General features: G+C 34.2%; 1 protein-coding gene across 6 annotated transcripts; it reads left to right on the forward strand.

Annotated features, from left to right (window-relative positions):
- The first annotated feature begins 647 nt into the window (after positions 1-647).
- Positions 648-17,623, forward strand: Unk (RING finger protein unk). Of its 6 annotated transcripts, none has more exons than XM_078178946.1 (12): positions 648-2,041; positions 2,345-2,554; positions 5,528-5,950; positions 6,015-6,238; positions 6,741-6,883; positions 6,962-7,135; positions 7,224-7,416; positions 7,539-7,810; positions 7,899-8,108; positions 8,208-8,363; positions 8,562-8,726; positions 9,306-17,623. In XM_078178946.1, exons 1-12 carry the CDS (start codon positions 1,983-1,985, stop codon positions 9,462-9,464), a joined length of 2,388 nt encoding a protein of 795 aa, XP_078035072.1. In that variant the 5' UTR covers positions 648-1,982; the 3' UTR covers positions 9,465-17,623. The 6 variants fall into 6 exon arrangements, with proteins under 6 accessions (XP_078035072.1, XP_078035074.1, XP_078035075.1 ...); XM_078178948.1 differs by having other exon boundaries at positions 6,753-6,883; XM_078178949.1 differs by having other exon boundaries at positions 6,756-6,883.
- Positions 17,624-17,977: the final 354 nt, after the last annotated feature.

Below are 17,977 nucleotides of genomic sequence, written 5' to 3' on the forward strand. Positions count from 1 at the left end.
ACAGTATGTGTTTTAATTTATAATTTGTTACCATTTTCGGAAAGAAATTCAACGACATATTATTTGTTATCATTCCGGGTGGTAATTTATGACTCTATCGTTTAGAATAATAACTAATAATATGTCGTTGAATTTCTTTCAGAGAACGGTAACAGATTATAAATTAAAACATATACTGTTCCATTTTTAAAAACTAACTTAACCTTGAAATCTTGGCCTTCTTTATGCCCACGCAAGGCTACTGAAAACATGTAGTATGCAAATCATCATCAAATCAAACAATTTTTGTAAGAACATCTTTGCACTCTTTCGTAGATTCCGAGATATTTTTGATCACCCTGTATTTACGTACACGCATAATTGCGCATGCTCTTAGATGTGTCCATGCATATGCATATGTATATATGTACCATACAATATGACATATGTATTCGCGGTTTGATCAAATATATGTAAATTCTATAACTTTTTAAAAAATGCTTACTTATACAATGTAATGTTCGATGAAAAATTTAGACTATGCTCTATAAAATTTTAGTGCGGAAGCAACTAAATAACGATGTATGTACATATATATCGTACATGATATGTATGTAACGCAGTTTTACTGCGTTTTGTATGAGTGTAGGGTTAGGAGGAAGGGGAAGAAAGTGAATCGCTTGTACGCGACAAGCCAGTGTTAAACGTTGCATGTCGCGGTTTACAAATCTCGAAACGTGGTCGGACAAATTTTCAACGATCGTCATCGAGAAGAACCAATGAAGCTGACCGTACTCAATACAGGTATCTAAATATGTATCAAAATCGTTGCGAGGAGACGATAAGAGACGATTCATACACGTAACATTTATGATAACAAAACTTCATCAACAACAGGAAAAACGTGTCAGTTGTACAGAAAATTTTGTTAAGGAAGTTGAAGTTGTGAAATGCAGCATAAGATCATTGACCATAGGAGTGAAGCAGTTTGAAGTAAGCATGGTGTAAAAGTGAAAGTGAGAGTGCATTGAGTCGTATTGTTTTATTGAAATCATGTACGTAATCATTCAGCGAAGCCTGCGACACGTAAAATAAGGTTACCTTTTTTTTTTTTTTATTAAAAAATACAAATTATCCGGAGAAAATACAGTTAGCTACGTATCAATGTATTTTATACATTCATGATAGAAACACATTGCGTGCGTGATCACAAAAAACTCGTACAACAGACAAGATGTAACGGAAAACACGAACGACAAAATTTATAATCGGCGAGTTTGCAAAGAATAAATTGACAACCAAGTACTCTCGAAAAGAAAATACGTAACTGAAAACGAAGCATATGCATATACCTATAACTGGTACTACTTCTGGATACGATACATACATTGAAACAGAGTCCACGGAAAGAGATAGCAGTTAGCTTTTGCAAAAGATGCAGTTACACGTTGCCAAATCAACTTCGGCGAGAACATAGCGTAGAATCGGAACTCGATTGGGGTCGAGTGTACAGAATCGATCGTAGCATTTTCGACGCTCGCGCTTCCCCCTTTTTTCATCGACAGAAGAGCAACGATAGGAACGGACGTTTCACGAGACACAGAAAAATATGTTAGAATCGATAGAGTGGATTGCTCGTTGATTGTTGAACCAGCGACACTGATTTTTCGGTGGGAGAGTGCGTGTTTACGTGCGAGTGAACCAAAACATCAATGACCTTGAAAGAAGAGCAGTCACGTGACCAGGAGAGTAGCTCCGGGATTGGACAGAAACGAGGCGCATATAATGTGTATTGCGCCGTGCGCGCCCTGCGTCCCGCATTCCGTGTCCGATAGATGGTAGAGAGGTTTGTCTAAGAGGGGAAAAGGGGCAAACGACAGACTACGCGACGGCAACGACGACGACGGCGGCTACGAGGACGACGAGAAAGACGAGAGAGAGTGCCGTTCGCCCGTACGTCCGTGTGTGTGCGCGCGCGTTGCTCGCTTGTGTGTTGTCCCAAGATGAAGTCCGACTCTAAACCTTTGTTGACAGCTCAGGCGGAAAAGGCGAATCATTACACGTAAGTAAGCGGCCGCCGGGCCGGTCGCGTGCTACGTGAAAAAAGTGAGAGAATAGGAAAAATTGGAGGCCAAAAAGTGCGTGATTTAAAGTGGAGTGCAAACCAAAAGAGTATCATTAATAAATATACATACGTGCACAAAAATATATATATACATATGTATATGTAAATAAATATACTAAAAAAAAACACGAAAGAGAGAACGGAAAAAAGAGAGAGGGAGGGCCGCGAGCAGCGCGGCATCAACGCGCGCGTCAAAAAACGCCACGAAATAATGTGTAGCTCTGTGGATTCGCATTCCAGATACTTGAAGGAATTTCGCGTCGAACAATGTCCCCTCTTTATACAGCGCAAATGCACACAACACCGACCCTTTACGTGCTTCAACTGGCACTTTATGAACCAGCGGAGGCGCAGACCGGTGAGAAAGAGGGACCGCACCTTCAACTATAGCGCCGATAATTATTGCACCAAGTACGACGAGACCACCGGCATATGTCCAGGTGGAGACGAGTGAGTACATATCTGTCTTGACCGTTGCGATTAACTTCTCTTCCCGATGGATCCCTCCATCGGCAGAGCATCCTCGGATACACGATGATATCTTTACGTCTAGCTTTCGTGTTAAACGCATTGATTTCTCGTGTTGCCAGTCGTCCATTAAAACGTTAAGGCTCTTCCTATTTCGCCGTATCTACTCCCCTTTAAACTTTGTTAGCTTTTTATGTGGAGCATTGCTCGATTGATCTCGCGCGCCATTTATTCATTGTTCCGCCTTCGCAACTACTGGATGCGTGTAGTATACGGATGTGTAGAAATATTCATACGGTCGAGAGACGTGTAGCTTCTCCGCTCTCGGTAAAGCGGTAAACGCGGCATTTGTCGTGTGAACAAAATCGCGCATAAACGCGTTCTTTTCTGAATGGAACCGCTTTCGTCGTCTAATCGATGCGTGTTTAGGGAAAAACAGGCGGTCCGTAGTGGTGAGTTTCTTTGTGTCGTTGACACGCGTGTGCTGTAACATGTAATATGCATTTGCGTGGTAACGCGTAACGACGTAACGTCTCGACGAGAATAACCTATGTAACGAAGAGGAGGCCAATTTCGACGTAACTTTCGAGGACACGCGCGCGCACGCGTGCCTAACTCCCTGCTGGACTGTAAGCGGTTGCGCGTGCGCGTGCGCGTATGCTTCAAACATACGTACGTGTACGCCTGCCTCTCTACATTCTCTGTATGAGTGAGTGCGAGACTAGAACTCTTCGAAAACATTGCTGCACTCGCATGTCGGATATGTATACAATCGGAAAGTAGAATGGAACCAATAGGTGCCTATATGTTTATAGTATGCATTTTATTCAGAGACTTCTATGATCGTTTACTCTATCCCCGAATAACGCTTTGCTTGCTTCGTAAATTAGTTTCTGATACACCGTAGAATCAACGAAAATTTCGTATATACATGTATACATCTATCTACACATAGTTACACACGTACCACACAATCGACACGCACGCCATTACGTTATACAACTTGTGTTGGTAAACAAACACAACCAAGTAGGCATGTGAATGATCGTAAAAGGAGAATCACTGAGATAGTAGAGCTCTCCTATTCCTAAATATGTTAAAACGGTTCGAATTACAATGAGTAAAAACACGGACGCATTTAACGTGATCATTATAAAATTTCAATCCAAGTATTGCATAATTCTTTGTAATCTTTACGCATAGCCTGGCTAGGGTTCACGAACGAATCTAGCTGTATGAAATGACATATATCTTTTTATTTTGCCTCTCGTCTGGCTGTTCGTTAGTCTTTTTTCTGCTTGATTCATCGACCCCTTTCTCTTTTTCTTCTACTTTAATAGTAATCGACATTCATTGGTTAACTACCTGAGCAAACTGACGTAACGAACAGCTTCCGAAATTATTTATAGATTTTTTGAATTTGAATATAAAGTTTACGATACACAAATAAATTTGATGTGGTTTCTACAACTCTGTGCGATCAATGAAAAAAATGTAATCAAAATAATTACATCAACGTATAAATGGAAAAGTCAAAGCCCACTTTGTTCTCCTGAATCAGTTTCCTTTTTTTATTAATTTTCTTCTAATTACTCGTTTTACGTAAAATATTATTTAAAATAATCCGAGTGAAAGCTGAAAAATAAAATTACGGAAACTTGTTCTAAATCATATTTGTATTGACGCGAGAACGTGTTCTTACATGCTGCAACCGCCATTGCTTGCGATAGAATATAACTACCGTCGACTGCTAACCTGTTGTCATCCATTGTAGATAGGCACCACGGTAGCCATGGACAGAATTTCTCTATTACTTTTAATGAAGCTTTTATATTTTTTCACTGCCACGTATTCTATTTAAATTACTTTAGTGTTCTATAAGTTGAGATATATTTCTTTAGTTTATTAATTGCAATGATATCTTCTATCTGTATAGCGAATGCAATACGGAATAAAAATAAAACTTATGGAAATGACCGCATTTACGACATCGTGGCTATTGACTCTGATTTATTTAGTTACAGATATCTATACACCATTTTACACAGAATTTAGGTCACCTCTTTCATTTATCTCATTATTAATTAATTCTTCGATGGTCGAGCAGACTTTTGTAAATAACTAATTGTTTGTTGAAATCGGAATTGAGCATAGTAGTGAGCAAATGAGAAGGTTGTATAAAATCAACAAAAATTACGGGAAAGGAATTTTCGACAAGATGAATGAAAAATTTTTTTTTACCGTGATTTGCTATTGATTCATAAATTATTTGTTTAATGCATCTTTCGGATAGAAACGTAGAAAAAATGAAAGTTTAAAAATATGAAGAAAATGAGCAGTTTCTGTTTGTTCGCGATCGAGCATTATTATCTTCGACGCGTGGTAAAAGCTTACGTTAAGTTTTTTAACGACTTTTCACGATAGACATGAACTGATTACTACTCTTCATCAAACATAATTCAGAGCTACTATCAAAGTGTTTTTGTATTTTAATTCAAGAAATGGAGATAGTAAGTGTAATCTTAATTATGATAATTAATGCTTCTGACTCTAATTGTGTATTATTTAATTAAAATTAGTGTTAGAAATTGTATTTTGTGAAATAGAATTTTTGTTTCATTGACAGCCATTGATTTTTAAGTTTTACTTTAGTATTTAGAAATAGATTCGAAAATTTTAGAGGGATAATCATAATTAATTTTCCCTCTAAAATACATGCACTATCTCTAGTTTCTAATTTAAATGAGCACCAAAATATTGTAATACGTGTTTTTATAAATCAGTAACCATTTTCGTTTATGTAATGTAACATTATATTTCTAAGTTAAGTTGCAACTTGCACTATCTTTAGTGTATTTTTTAACTTATATCGATTCATGTCTCTGATACTAGTTAATAATAAAGTTTGCAATATTCTTCAGTTAGTTTCTATAATATGTCCTGTTTGTTTAACAGATGTCCATTTCTTCACCGCACTGCTGGAGACACAGAAAGACGTTATCACCTTCGCTATTACAAGACTTGCATGTGTGTCCATGATACGGACACACGTGGATTCTGTGTCAAGAATGGACCTCATTGTGCCTTTGCACATGGCAATCATGATCTTCGTCCACCTGTTTATGACATCAAAGAAATACAGGCGCTGGAAAATCCTGATTCAGATCCCAATTCGTCATCGAATGGACCAAATATATTGGATAAAGAAAGGAATTTAATGAACGAAGATCCCAAGTGGCAGGATACAAATTATGTACTCAGTAACTATAAAACAGAACCATGCAAACGTCCACCAAGACTTTGTCGTCAGGGTTATGCTTGCCCGCAATATCACAATAGCAAAGATAAAAGACGTAGTCCCCGTAAATATAAATATCGGTAAGTAATTGCTACATATTCTTAAGAAATTGTTAGAATAGTTGCTGAGTAGTCATTGTTGTAGGTCAACACCGTGTCCAAATGTAAAACATGGAGAAGAATGGGGTGAACCAGGTAATTGCGAACAGGGAGACGCTTGTACGTACTGTCATACACGTACGGAACAGCAGTTTCATCCTGAAATATACAAATCTACAAAATGCAATGATGTACAGCAGGCTGGTTACTGTCCACGCGGAGTCTTTTGTGCATTCGCACATGTCGACCGTGAGTGTACCCTCATAAATCGTACGTAAAACACTTATTATTATCTTAGTAAGTTGAAAAAGTTCTTTTCACATTTCTTTTGGCTTTGGCCGCTTATGGAACAGCTAATCGCTTCGTAAGCAGTCTCACTCTGCAATGGCACACTGGTTTCAGCTGCTGTATAAAAGGTGACTGCAGATATGAAATGTTTTTAATTCCGTTCAAGTAATTGAACTTGTGGGGTGTATTTTTTAAGATTAATCTTCAAGAATACACTCCATATACGTAAAAATATCGTTTGATAGTTCAAGAAAACAGCATGCCCTTACAGAGCGAAAGCAGCAGCTAAAGTACCTTCTTATGATTTACTAACTGACCAGTCCGCTTCTATTAGAAAAGCAAAAATAAAAACATTTTGGCGTTTAGTAGTCTTGCGGATTGTATCTAATAGATGTAGGCGTTTCGTACATGATAAACTTAGAATTCAAAATTGCTTCTCAAAATTGATATATTGGGACGTTGGTATGGTGTGCTGATGGAGCAGTGTTGCCAACAGAAGAAATGAGCCTGGCGAGGGACATGGCGGTACCTATAGATTGTGGCACTAATCTGGCAGATATTCTCAGTAATGCGCTTCCACCTGACAAGCGCTGTCATGAAAAAGATAAACCACTTAGCGATAGCAGCGTAAGTTTGTAGACCTTGTTATATTACCGCGAAGGTAATTCATTGAACTTAAGCGCTTATTGAAAGTTTCATTTGTAGAATGGAAGCGGTGAAGTATCAGAGTCAGCAAGTACCAGTAGCATTGGCAGCAACAGTTCACACAGTAAAGCTCCTGGTGCTCAACTTCATAATTCAAATTCCAATACTGCTGTAAATACTTCAAATCAACATAAGTTAAGCATACTCTACAATCCTAGTTCACTTCTCCAGGTTGTAAGTTTGACTTTCTACACAATATAATGTTATTGATATTTTAAACTGCTGAGAACAGTTTAATACTGAGTTTAATATTGTTAAACAGGGCGAAATTCGTAAACAAATGGTTGCTATAGATAGCGATCCCTTATTAACAAAGGCTGAGAAGGCTCAGCAAAAACAAAGTTTGTACATTGCTTATAGTTTAAATGGAACCTTGGGCAGTCATTCTTTAGCAACTACCGTATCACCACTTTCAAGTTCATTTTATCCAAATGATACCGTTGAATCTGTAGTAGGTAAGTCTTTTTTATTCAGAATGATTGGCTAGGTCTTTCTTTCTTTTTTTCTTCCCCTTTCTTTCTGACATTTTTCCTTTCTACTTTTTGATGTGTGTAATTAATTTGCCTTGGACTTTCAGGGAATGCATTAGACGAGTTGCATTTAGATGATCCTTTAAATTTAGTTGAATCAATTCATAGGGATACTAATTCACCAATTAGCAATTCAATATCAGCAGGCCTAGCAAGTTCTGGATTATTGGGGAGCTCGGCTCCAGTAAATATTCCTGGAATGGCTGATCGTTCGTTTCCTACCAATTTTTCACCGTCTACATCCAGCCCACTTCAGCAATTACATTCAGCAAGTTTTCTTACTGGGTCCAGGTTTTCTCATCAAGATTCTATGGAATCGGTAAATGAAAACTTTGTACGAATTAAAAAGTTATCGCTAAAAGTTATTTCGAACTTGTTATTTATTTTTTTTTTTCAATTGATTTCAGACTATGCCATTTATGAATCAAGTATCAGATCCATTTAGCAATCATATCTCACAACTTAGCAGTTCAGCTTCTAAACTTAGTGGATTTAATAGTAGCTTATTTGATTTTACGAATCAAGGAATGTCTCCATCTCGTACACAACCTCTCCCAGCATCTCCGTTGGTTAATGCATTTTCCATCAGTCCTAGTAATACAGGATCTTTGTCCGAGGTTAGACGATCCCCCAGTTTTTTAAATCGAATGCCACCGTTCTATTCGAAAAATCGACATGTAGAATAGTCAATTTATGGTTAAAATCATTTTTCGCAGGTACAAAGGCTTAGAGAAGAATTAACATCGAGCCGCGCTCAGTTAGCGACATGGGAGGAACGAATTAACCAAGCTAGAGCAGCTTGTGCGGCTTGGCAATTAGAAACCGAGGAAGCTACAAGTAGAGCAAGAATCGCTGAACAGCAGAGAGATGAAGTATGTATCATCTTTTAACATTGGTATTATGAGAGTGTTCAAAATGACCAATTTCAGATTTCTAAAATTCCTAGTACAATTAAAATTTAATAATTTTAATTTCTCGATATCTTTAATTGATCATTAATTACTATATGTCGTAATTATTCTCAAGTAACTTGTATTTATAAACATATTAAAAACGTAAAATATCGACAGGCCCTATTGAAAGTGAAAGCTTTAACGGCGGAGAACGAAGCATCCAGCGGTGGTGGTCCTTACCTTCATACATTGACAAGAACATGTGAACTTAGAACATTGTCGATAGCTGCATTAAAGACGATTCAATCACAGCTCCGTTCGGATCTTGAAGAGGTGGAAAAGGTAAAGCAAAGTTGTCACGCCGGTTTAAACAGTTGGTATAACAAGCGATCCCCAATTAATTATTAGTTTATTGAAAAGGATGCGAGAAGTTTATTTCTACTACTGTTATTACTACAACTATTACTGCTACTGTTATTACTACTATTTCCACTATTGCTACTACTATCTTTACTTTTGCTGCCATTAGTACTACTATTATTATTGCCACTATTACTGTTACTATTTCTTTATTTTTATTTTCTTTAAACATAAATATAGTAGGCCTCCGTACAACATGATAAAAAAGTTGCTATCGTTGTCATATAACGTAATGGAAAAATGACTTCCGAAGATTGTGTATATATATATATAGTATCTAACAATAAATGTAGTCTTTATACTCGATTCAAGTAACGTGTTATACGGAGGCAGTAGGATTTTTTGAACCATATTGCACGTGGATTTATTATATATATATATGTTTTCTTAAGATAATTGGAAATATTTGAAATTATCAAGAATTTGTAATAGAATAATTAATATTTGCGACTAGATCGATTAATGGAAACAGTATAGGTAGCTGAGTCGTTGCCGTTACAGGTGCTGTACAGAGAAACGGCATCAAAGTGCATGGTTTGCGAGGAACAAAATCGCACTGTTACCCTCTCACCCTGTAACCACTACGTGGTCTGCTCGACGTGCGCTCCAAATCAACGAGAGTGCCCGTACTGCCAGACTCCGGTTGTCTCCACAAGTTAGGTCTGAAATACTTTGTTAGAACTCCCCGTTGTTATAATTACCGCAGTATCTCAGTAACAAGGACAAATATTATATTCTCGATGCTCCGATGCGAGAGAGGAACGTTAGGAAAATTTGACATGGAAATCAGTACTTTGAAACCAACACGATGGTGATATACATATATTGTAAAAGAATTTTGAAGAATTCTTCACTGCGGTATAGAAGCATGACTGCAATAGAGGAGAGAGAGGAAACAAATTACAGCAATATTATAATTTGACTATCGCCAAAGTTAATACGGATGTGATATAAGACTTCGTGAACGTAGTCTCTATTTGTCATACTACTTGTGTCAACAGTCATTACCTGCTATATAGCTTGTCTACAAAGATTCTGACGTCACATCCTTTGTATTAAGAAAAACGAATATTATCGAGATCTTGGAAATGGAAAATAATACTTTATTATTTAATATATAATTCAAAGTACATTTATTAGCCAGGGTGCTAGCTGAGATAGTTAGCATTTACAAAACCAGATACGTGTACTCAGTTACACAGTATGTAAAGCGAAAATGAAAATGTTATAATCGGAATAATGACGGACAAAGTTTTGGGACCTCTAAAGTATATATTTGTTTAATGAGAATTGTAATATCACGATTAAACGCAACAAAAAGTAACACTGTCCCATACATAATGTTTACGGGACGATTTTCTTCGATTGCTACTGAGCTGTTAAACGTATGTCACGTCAAATGATATTTCTATTGTATTTAAAACTATATTTAAATAGGATTTTTCAATTGACTCGTACTGATGATAATGACGCAAACAAGTATTAACAAATTTTATATCTTTGGTTGAGAAAGTAGTATTGATGATATCTCTTACTCTAAGACTATATGATTTTTAGGTTTTTTATATAACATAATAAAATTGCTCGTTTTTATAACGTCGCTGAAATTGAGATATTCGAAAAGACGAGTGAGAAAATAATACATTCAACGATAACATTGGTTCGATGTAAATGAGACATGTTAGATGTGTTATTTCGAGCTTCTGACATTCTTATAATTTTTCTTAATTCTTTTATTTTCTTTTCCTTAGATATGCATAGGTATTTTTTCACTTTTTATAATTGCTATAAAACATACTTAAACTATAATTCACAGAAAACAAATTTTTTTATACTTTAGATACGTTGAATGATATGATATAGTAGTTAACAAATTTGTATATAAATATGCTTTCCTTACTTTTCGTAGTTAATAATATTTTGGTTATAATACGTAGTAGTTTACTATACATTTCATGCTTTCTCCGTATATGTAGTACGGATTTACTTTTTAAATGTTTTAGTATGCTTGATATATACAATTGCATTACATATACTTATCAATGAAATTGAAACACTAAATTAAATAGTGTGTGATAATAATGAAAGAATGCTATTTACGACGAAAATACATTTACTAAACTAAATTTAACTCAATGTTTGTGTTGTAAGTTTTTACATTTTAGATGTAAGATAATTATGAATATTTAGGATTTTTCAATTTAATCAAAAGAACGATGACGTAAATCATATATGATACCAACAATAAAACACACATAAACACGACACGTGCGCGCACGCACCACACACACACACACACACACACACACACACACACACACACACACACATTTGTATTTGCGTGTACATTTATATTTGTACGTATATCTATATACACGCGTATACATGTGATATGTGACATACGTGTTACAGCTCAACGGGGCATGCAACTAATGGCGCATGCCAATTAGCTTTTTCAATAAAACGCAAGAAATGCGTTTGCATACCGGCTCTATAAATATTTTTATTTTGAATATGTAGCTGGTAATTGCTATTACTAAAAAAAGTGACTATACATTCACGATAAGAAAGGTAAAATATTGCCTAAAAAAGTATAAATAACTAGAATAGATAGGACAACATTATCAAATTTTTTCCTCATAGACATACAATGTTACAATAACCAATTTTTAAAGACTATTATTTAATATTTACAGTATAATTAAAATTATTTTAAATGTATAATACCCTGCACAAATTACACGTCGAAGAACAAGTATATAAATATATAAATATATATATTTTTTAATGGCTAGCTCTAATTCTTTTCATACAAGTGACAAATCTCGTCGAAGGCGGACGTTTATTCCGAATGCGAATACAAATGAAAATGAAAGAGAAGAAAAAATCACGGCATGCAAATTTCACTAGAACGAGAGAAAAGAAAGGGTATTATAGCAAACTTTACTTAATTATTTAATTATTTAACATTCAACAAATGAAACTGATTGTTGTTTATTTTTTTCTTCAATTACCATCATAGTTTAGTATCAAAAGTGAGGCCAAAAAATGAAATAAATATCTTTATTAGGTCCGTTTTTATTACAGATTATTAATATTAAAATATAATAGATGTTACTAAAAAAGATAATACAATTTATATATCATGGTATAAGCGATCCTCGTATCGAGTACAGAAGGTTTGAACGGAGATTGAGAAAAAATAAGAACGATGGTGATGGACGAACCAGAATGAGCGCGGAAGAGATATTGTTACAAATACAAATTATATTATATTCCGCCTCGCGTCTAACGAGCAAACAAACAAGATATTTTCATTTTCGTCCCAGATCGCGTGTACTATGATATCATTTTCAAAGTACTATTTAGAATTTAATCAATTTAGCGCTATAACAATGCATTTTTCAATTGTGTTTTAAATGCATTCTTTATAAGTACAATAACGATACATCAGATTGAAAAAATAAACAATGTATGTATTTATCGTCGCATTCTTCGAATATATTTTATATTAAATACTATTCTTATAACCCAATTCCTTTTACATCGTGTCGATGATATTGTATGTAGACGCGTTATATTGTTACTCTTACAATACAACAACAAAATCTTGCGAATTCTCACAACATTCTTCTAATAGAAAAGGAAAATAGTAGATGATTGAACAATTATTAATACACTAGATCGGTAATAAAGTACTTGTAAAGAATGCTGTCTTCACGGAGTCTGCGTAATCATACGACTGCTTTTGAATTTAATGTAAATGATAGTAAAAAGTTTAAGAACGATGACCGTGATGATCGTTCCGTGATTTAGAATCAAAGAAATCTACTTTGTGTCTCTGCAAGGGATTGAACTGATGATAGTCAACTCATAATGAGAGAGGAAAATCGACAGAAGTATTTCATTCTTATTTTTTTCATCAAACCCGTGAAAGATACGCTATGATTACGAAGAGCTCCGTGAAAATCTAGGAAAGATATTTCTTAATAATATAATATTGAATATTATAAACAATTACAATATATATGTATATAAATATATATACATATATACTATTTTACTTATAACGATAACACGATTAAAAATAATAATTATTAAGAACATAAATTATTGTGAAAGCAACAAATTTAGCTACAAAATAGGGTAATAGGAGAGTAACAAAATAAATTAATTAGCAAATATTCTGTACTAAAGAAAAAACATACAGTTGAATATTTATATAATACTGCTCCAGTTGTTGGTTTCAGTGATTATTTTTATTCCAAACACAATCGAACATCTCATATGCTATGTTTTTTTTTAAAACAATTCATAAATATTAAACGGATTGTTCGAAACCAGGATTTTCTAAAAGTTTCTTTGGTTCTTATCTCAATTCACTGCTTAAAATTGCTATGTTAATTTTACGACAAATAATTGTTCCGCGAATTATAGATTTTGTAAATCGAACGATCTTTTTATTCTAGAAGATCAATGTATTGTATCGTTTCTTTGAACACTGCACAAATAAACCAACAATAGGGCAGATCAAATTAAACAATATATTTTTGACAAGTTACAATAATATAAATACAAAACATTACATGCTCTGTTTTGTGCGAATGATTCTTCTCCTGTGTTGACCATTATTAGAGCCAGAAGAACCATGTTACAAGTGATTGTTTATGCACTAGTTGAACGTTACAGAGATTGCCTGTTGCTTCGTTTTTTTGTGCGTATTCGTGATCAAAGAGAGATGGAAAGCGAGAGAGAGAGAGAGAGAATAGATGAGCACGAAAGAGAAAAAATGTAGAAGAATGTGTGTGCGTGTGTGTGTGCGTGTCTGTATGTATAGCAAATAGAGAGAGAGAGAGAGAGAGAGAGAGAGAGAGAGAATTAAAGACGATACAAAAAATGAAGGAAGACGAAGGGTTCCTTAACGTCAAGGAAGAATTATCTGCACACTTCAGATGGCAAAAACTCATACACATAATCATTAGATTACTGTACAATAAATAAATTACGTAATCTAGTAATATGTAATATCTAAAAACAAATTTGCTGAACATTTATATTACAATTTATAACTAAAGATACTTGCTATAAAACCACGTATCACCTTTAATCACTTGTAGTTTTGATATATGACTAAATGCATTTGTTATTTAAATAGTTAGTAGCAGTGCGAATTCCGACGACAGGAACACTCTGTCTATTGAAAAACAACAAAATTGGTTTTATTCAACCTAGAATGTGTTCTTGTTTGCAACAATGATTGCTATTTGCGATCCGGAAAATAGTAAATGCCTTTGTTTTTTTTTATTTCTCTTCGATTGTTAGTACTACTTTCGCTATTGCTACTACTGTTACTGCTATTACTACGACTACAACTATTACTATCCTTTATTGCTTGTTCACCGTCTTTTATAATACTTTCAAACTACTTTACTTATATTGCATTGTTTCATTTTCTTCTGCAAACGCGGACACATTGTTGAGAATGATTCGATTTTTTTCACGTGTCTCATTTTAATGCGATTATTATGTGAACGTACGCTTTCGAATTATTCGTATTATTGTCCACTATAGTGTAACAAAACTGCTTAGATCGTAAACTCGTGTGTATTTTAGACTACACGAGCTTTAATTGGCATATCTCCTTCGATTGTCGTAGTAGAATCTCTCTATTTTCGCTTTTGTGATAATACGCATTCTTAATCAGACTGAAATCAACATAACATACAGAAGATACACATGCATACGCATTCAGAAAACTACAATACAACACAGACACGAATGAAAAAGGAAAGAAAAAAAGGAAAGTTCGAGTTCTACGGTACTGATATCTAAGCATTTTTGTATTAAATACGAGGTAGCAAATGGCTGTACAACTGTGATTGTGTAATTAACAATTTCTCTACTTAGATCTTATAATTCGGTATGTCAGTATCTACAAAGATTCAACTATTTTACATACAAGAAGACAAACAAGGCTGCAAACTTTCGATTTCGCAGTCACGCGTTAAAGAAAATTTCTTCGACACGTAACCCGAATGGCTGAATTATAGCGGTAAATAAACACAATAGAAACTACAGAAAGGGAACACTATCTGCGTGTTTCACTATAATCAATTACAGCAAGCCCATACAACTTTTGATTAAAAAAGGGTGAAGAAAAAAGAACTAAAAGTATATGCGAACAATCTTTTCATTTACATTATTTTAACATGCTTCGATCGACGGTGTTTCATAATTTTAACAGGAATTTTAGGAGGCCGTGGAAATCGAAGAATTCATCAATTTTTAAAACGATGCAATTGTATCCGAAAACAATCGCAATTTTGTGCGCATTCTCTCGAAGAACGTATCAGTCATTTGCATCCTCATATTTTAACATGAATGTGTCGTGTCAAAATAATGTTACATCATTCAACGTTGATCGGTTACAAGAACGCCAACGTGAAGAAAACATTGTACAGAAGTCGAAGGAAAAACTATTAGTTATGCACGAAAAGAATACAATCTGTAAACAGTGCCATTCTCAAGAAATTTATGAAAGTAATAAAGTTACGTTCTGCGAGAAGCGAATGTGATCTGTTCATGTTTCTGAATAATTCTGCATCGCTGACAAAAGACGGAGGTTTAAAACTAATTCAGGCGCTACCTTCTTCTATACTCTGTTTAATTTTATTGCTTGGAGTTTTTATTGATCTTTCAAGACAGTGGCTCATCATGTCACTAGAAAAAATAATATTCGTAAAAAACAATAATAATTATCGACCTGTGCATTTACAAAATAAATGTTGATCTTAAACTCTGAATGTGTAGCCGATTGATGCACTCAACCGATTAAATGTATCTTGCTATATTGAGTGAAACAAGAAATGTAAAGTGACCCCTTAACACTTAATACAAAAATGAAATACACTTGATACCGATTCGATTTCCGCCGTTTAAGTATGCAGGATTACATGGAAATACGCGTCCGTTAAAGTATTTCAATATTTTTGCAATATTACAACACCGTCTTCCGGTACAATAATATTTGCATAGCCTAAAGTGCAGTAGTAATGAATTTTCAAAACATTGCAAATGGAAAGAATATTTGTAAATTCTATGATTAAGCTTGTCACGAATAGACATTGCTCTTCTTACAGCGCAAAGAGATCTAGAAACATTCGAGAAAAACACAGAGAAAGCAAAGGTATATTCGCATTATGTGAAGCATGTATATTGTGATAATAAATATTTTACTTAAATCGAACCGTTGTACGAACGAGAAGATATTTTCGAAAATTGAAATGACTCGTTCTCTAAAAATACGAAAATACAGTTCAGAGTGTAAAAGAAAATAGAACATTTTAACATCAAAGGGTGCAAATGTCGCTCGTACAACATTTCTGCAGGGTGATCCTAATAGCTGCAGTTTAAAAAAGCCTTCTGAAATTCAAACATAAGTTAACCATCGTTTGCTGTAAGAACAAATTATTGATGGTGTTATCTTGAACGAATTGTTAATTTACACATAAATAGGTTGCGGAAAAGTGAATCAAAAAATTAAAAAATGCGAGCGTTTGTGGTCACCCTGACATGAACGATAGCAAATAATTGAAACAATATTTGCAAGATAATAATGATAGACTATAAAAAAAAAGTTTTATGAATATCTACGATTGTTCTGGTTGTGGTTACTTCTGTATATGCATTTTATACAATAATTGTGATTCTATGTATTCCGAGCTCATGTATCATTACTAATTTTCTATGGATTTGAATATTTTATATGTACCTAGAAATTGTTCGAATCGAAGTACGCCAGAGTTTACCAGAGACGGATTTTACCAGATTTTTATAAGGAAATAAGAATCGATAATGTCATTCATATCCCGCAAACGACCCAGTTTAACAGATTAATTGACGCATCTAAGAAAAAGAATACAACCGTCTCTGCAACGTACGAGAAAAAAGTGAAATTGCAATATTTCAATTAAATTGAATTGAAATTAAAGGTGCTGCCAGTTAAAAAGAATTTATCGGTGGAAGTATAAAAACAACCAGCAACATAATTTTAATATGATGACTGCGTAGTATTATTAATCGTATACCAAGCAATTTGTACAACATAGAATTTTAATAGAGCGTTTCGTGTTATGAATCAATTTTTATAAAGTCAAATGGATTTCCTGTTCGACTTGAAAAAAGAAAGGAAAGATATCGAATTATTGTTCATTTGTACATTCTTCGATGTAAACAAAACAGATCATCCAACATGACGCGATGTTTCAATTCCTTATTAAATAATAGTTAATATATTAGCAAATTATGAGTGTGATTTAGAATAATTACGGGTTAAACATGCGTGTAATCGTTCAAAATATTATTAGGCATAGTTTTCACACTTGTAATTTGTAATTGTACCAAGTATTCAGCTATTCGTAATCTTAATCGTATTTGTATTCGTACTCGTATTCATTTAGAAATTGTACAAGTAACGATAGATTGCTCTGCGTGATCAGGTCGAACGGTAAACCTTATATTGTAGAGTTAACAATGTTTGGTATTCAATTATTAAAAAAAAAATGTTTAGTGTACCTCGTTGTTTAGAGTATCAGGCAGTACCTTATCAGCGCCGAAGAACGGAACTATTTTATAAACGAATTACAAAATCATTTAATTAAACAATGATAATTGTGTTTGCGATTTAGTACGTAACATACAATATGCTAAATTCCAGATCGGTTCTTTGCTTCCTCTTCTTTCTTTCCGTAAACAACAAAACCAATACGTACAGATTAAAACGCTTGTGTACATAAATTTTTTGATACAATGCCGAAACATATAATATTTTAGACATTTTTTTTAGGTCTCGCGCTTCGAATCACGATTCTCTGATAATTTGTTTATTTTATTGCTGAAACTAATAAATCTTAACATGAATTCTTTTTATACTATAATATCGATTTTCGATTATTATTACATGTTCAAGTTCTATATGCGTTGCAAAATATGTGCACATACTGTTTTTCCTACCATTTTGAATGCAATGATATTAAATCGAACAGAAGAAATTTAAATAATCTAATGGATCGCTCTTCGGAAAAAATTGGTTCTTTTATTTGTAATGTTATTGCTTTACACGGTGTCATGCAACATGAATTTGACATTCCAAATAATGGTTTTCAAAAAGTACA

The sequence above is a fragment of the Augochlora pura genome, chromosome 4, assembly GCF_028453695.1.
Source record: "Augochlora pura isolate Apur16 chromosome 4, APUR_v2.2.1, whole genome shotgun sequence".
In the NCBI taxonomy this organism is placed as follows: domain Eukaryota; kingdom Metazoa; phylum Arthropoda; class Insecta; order Hymenoptera; family Halictidae; genus Augochlora; species Augochlora pura.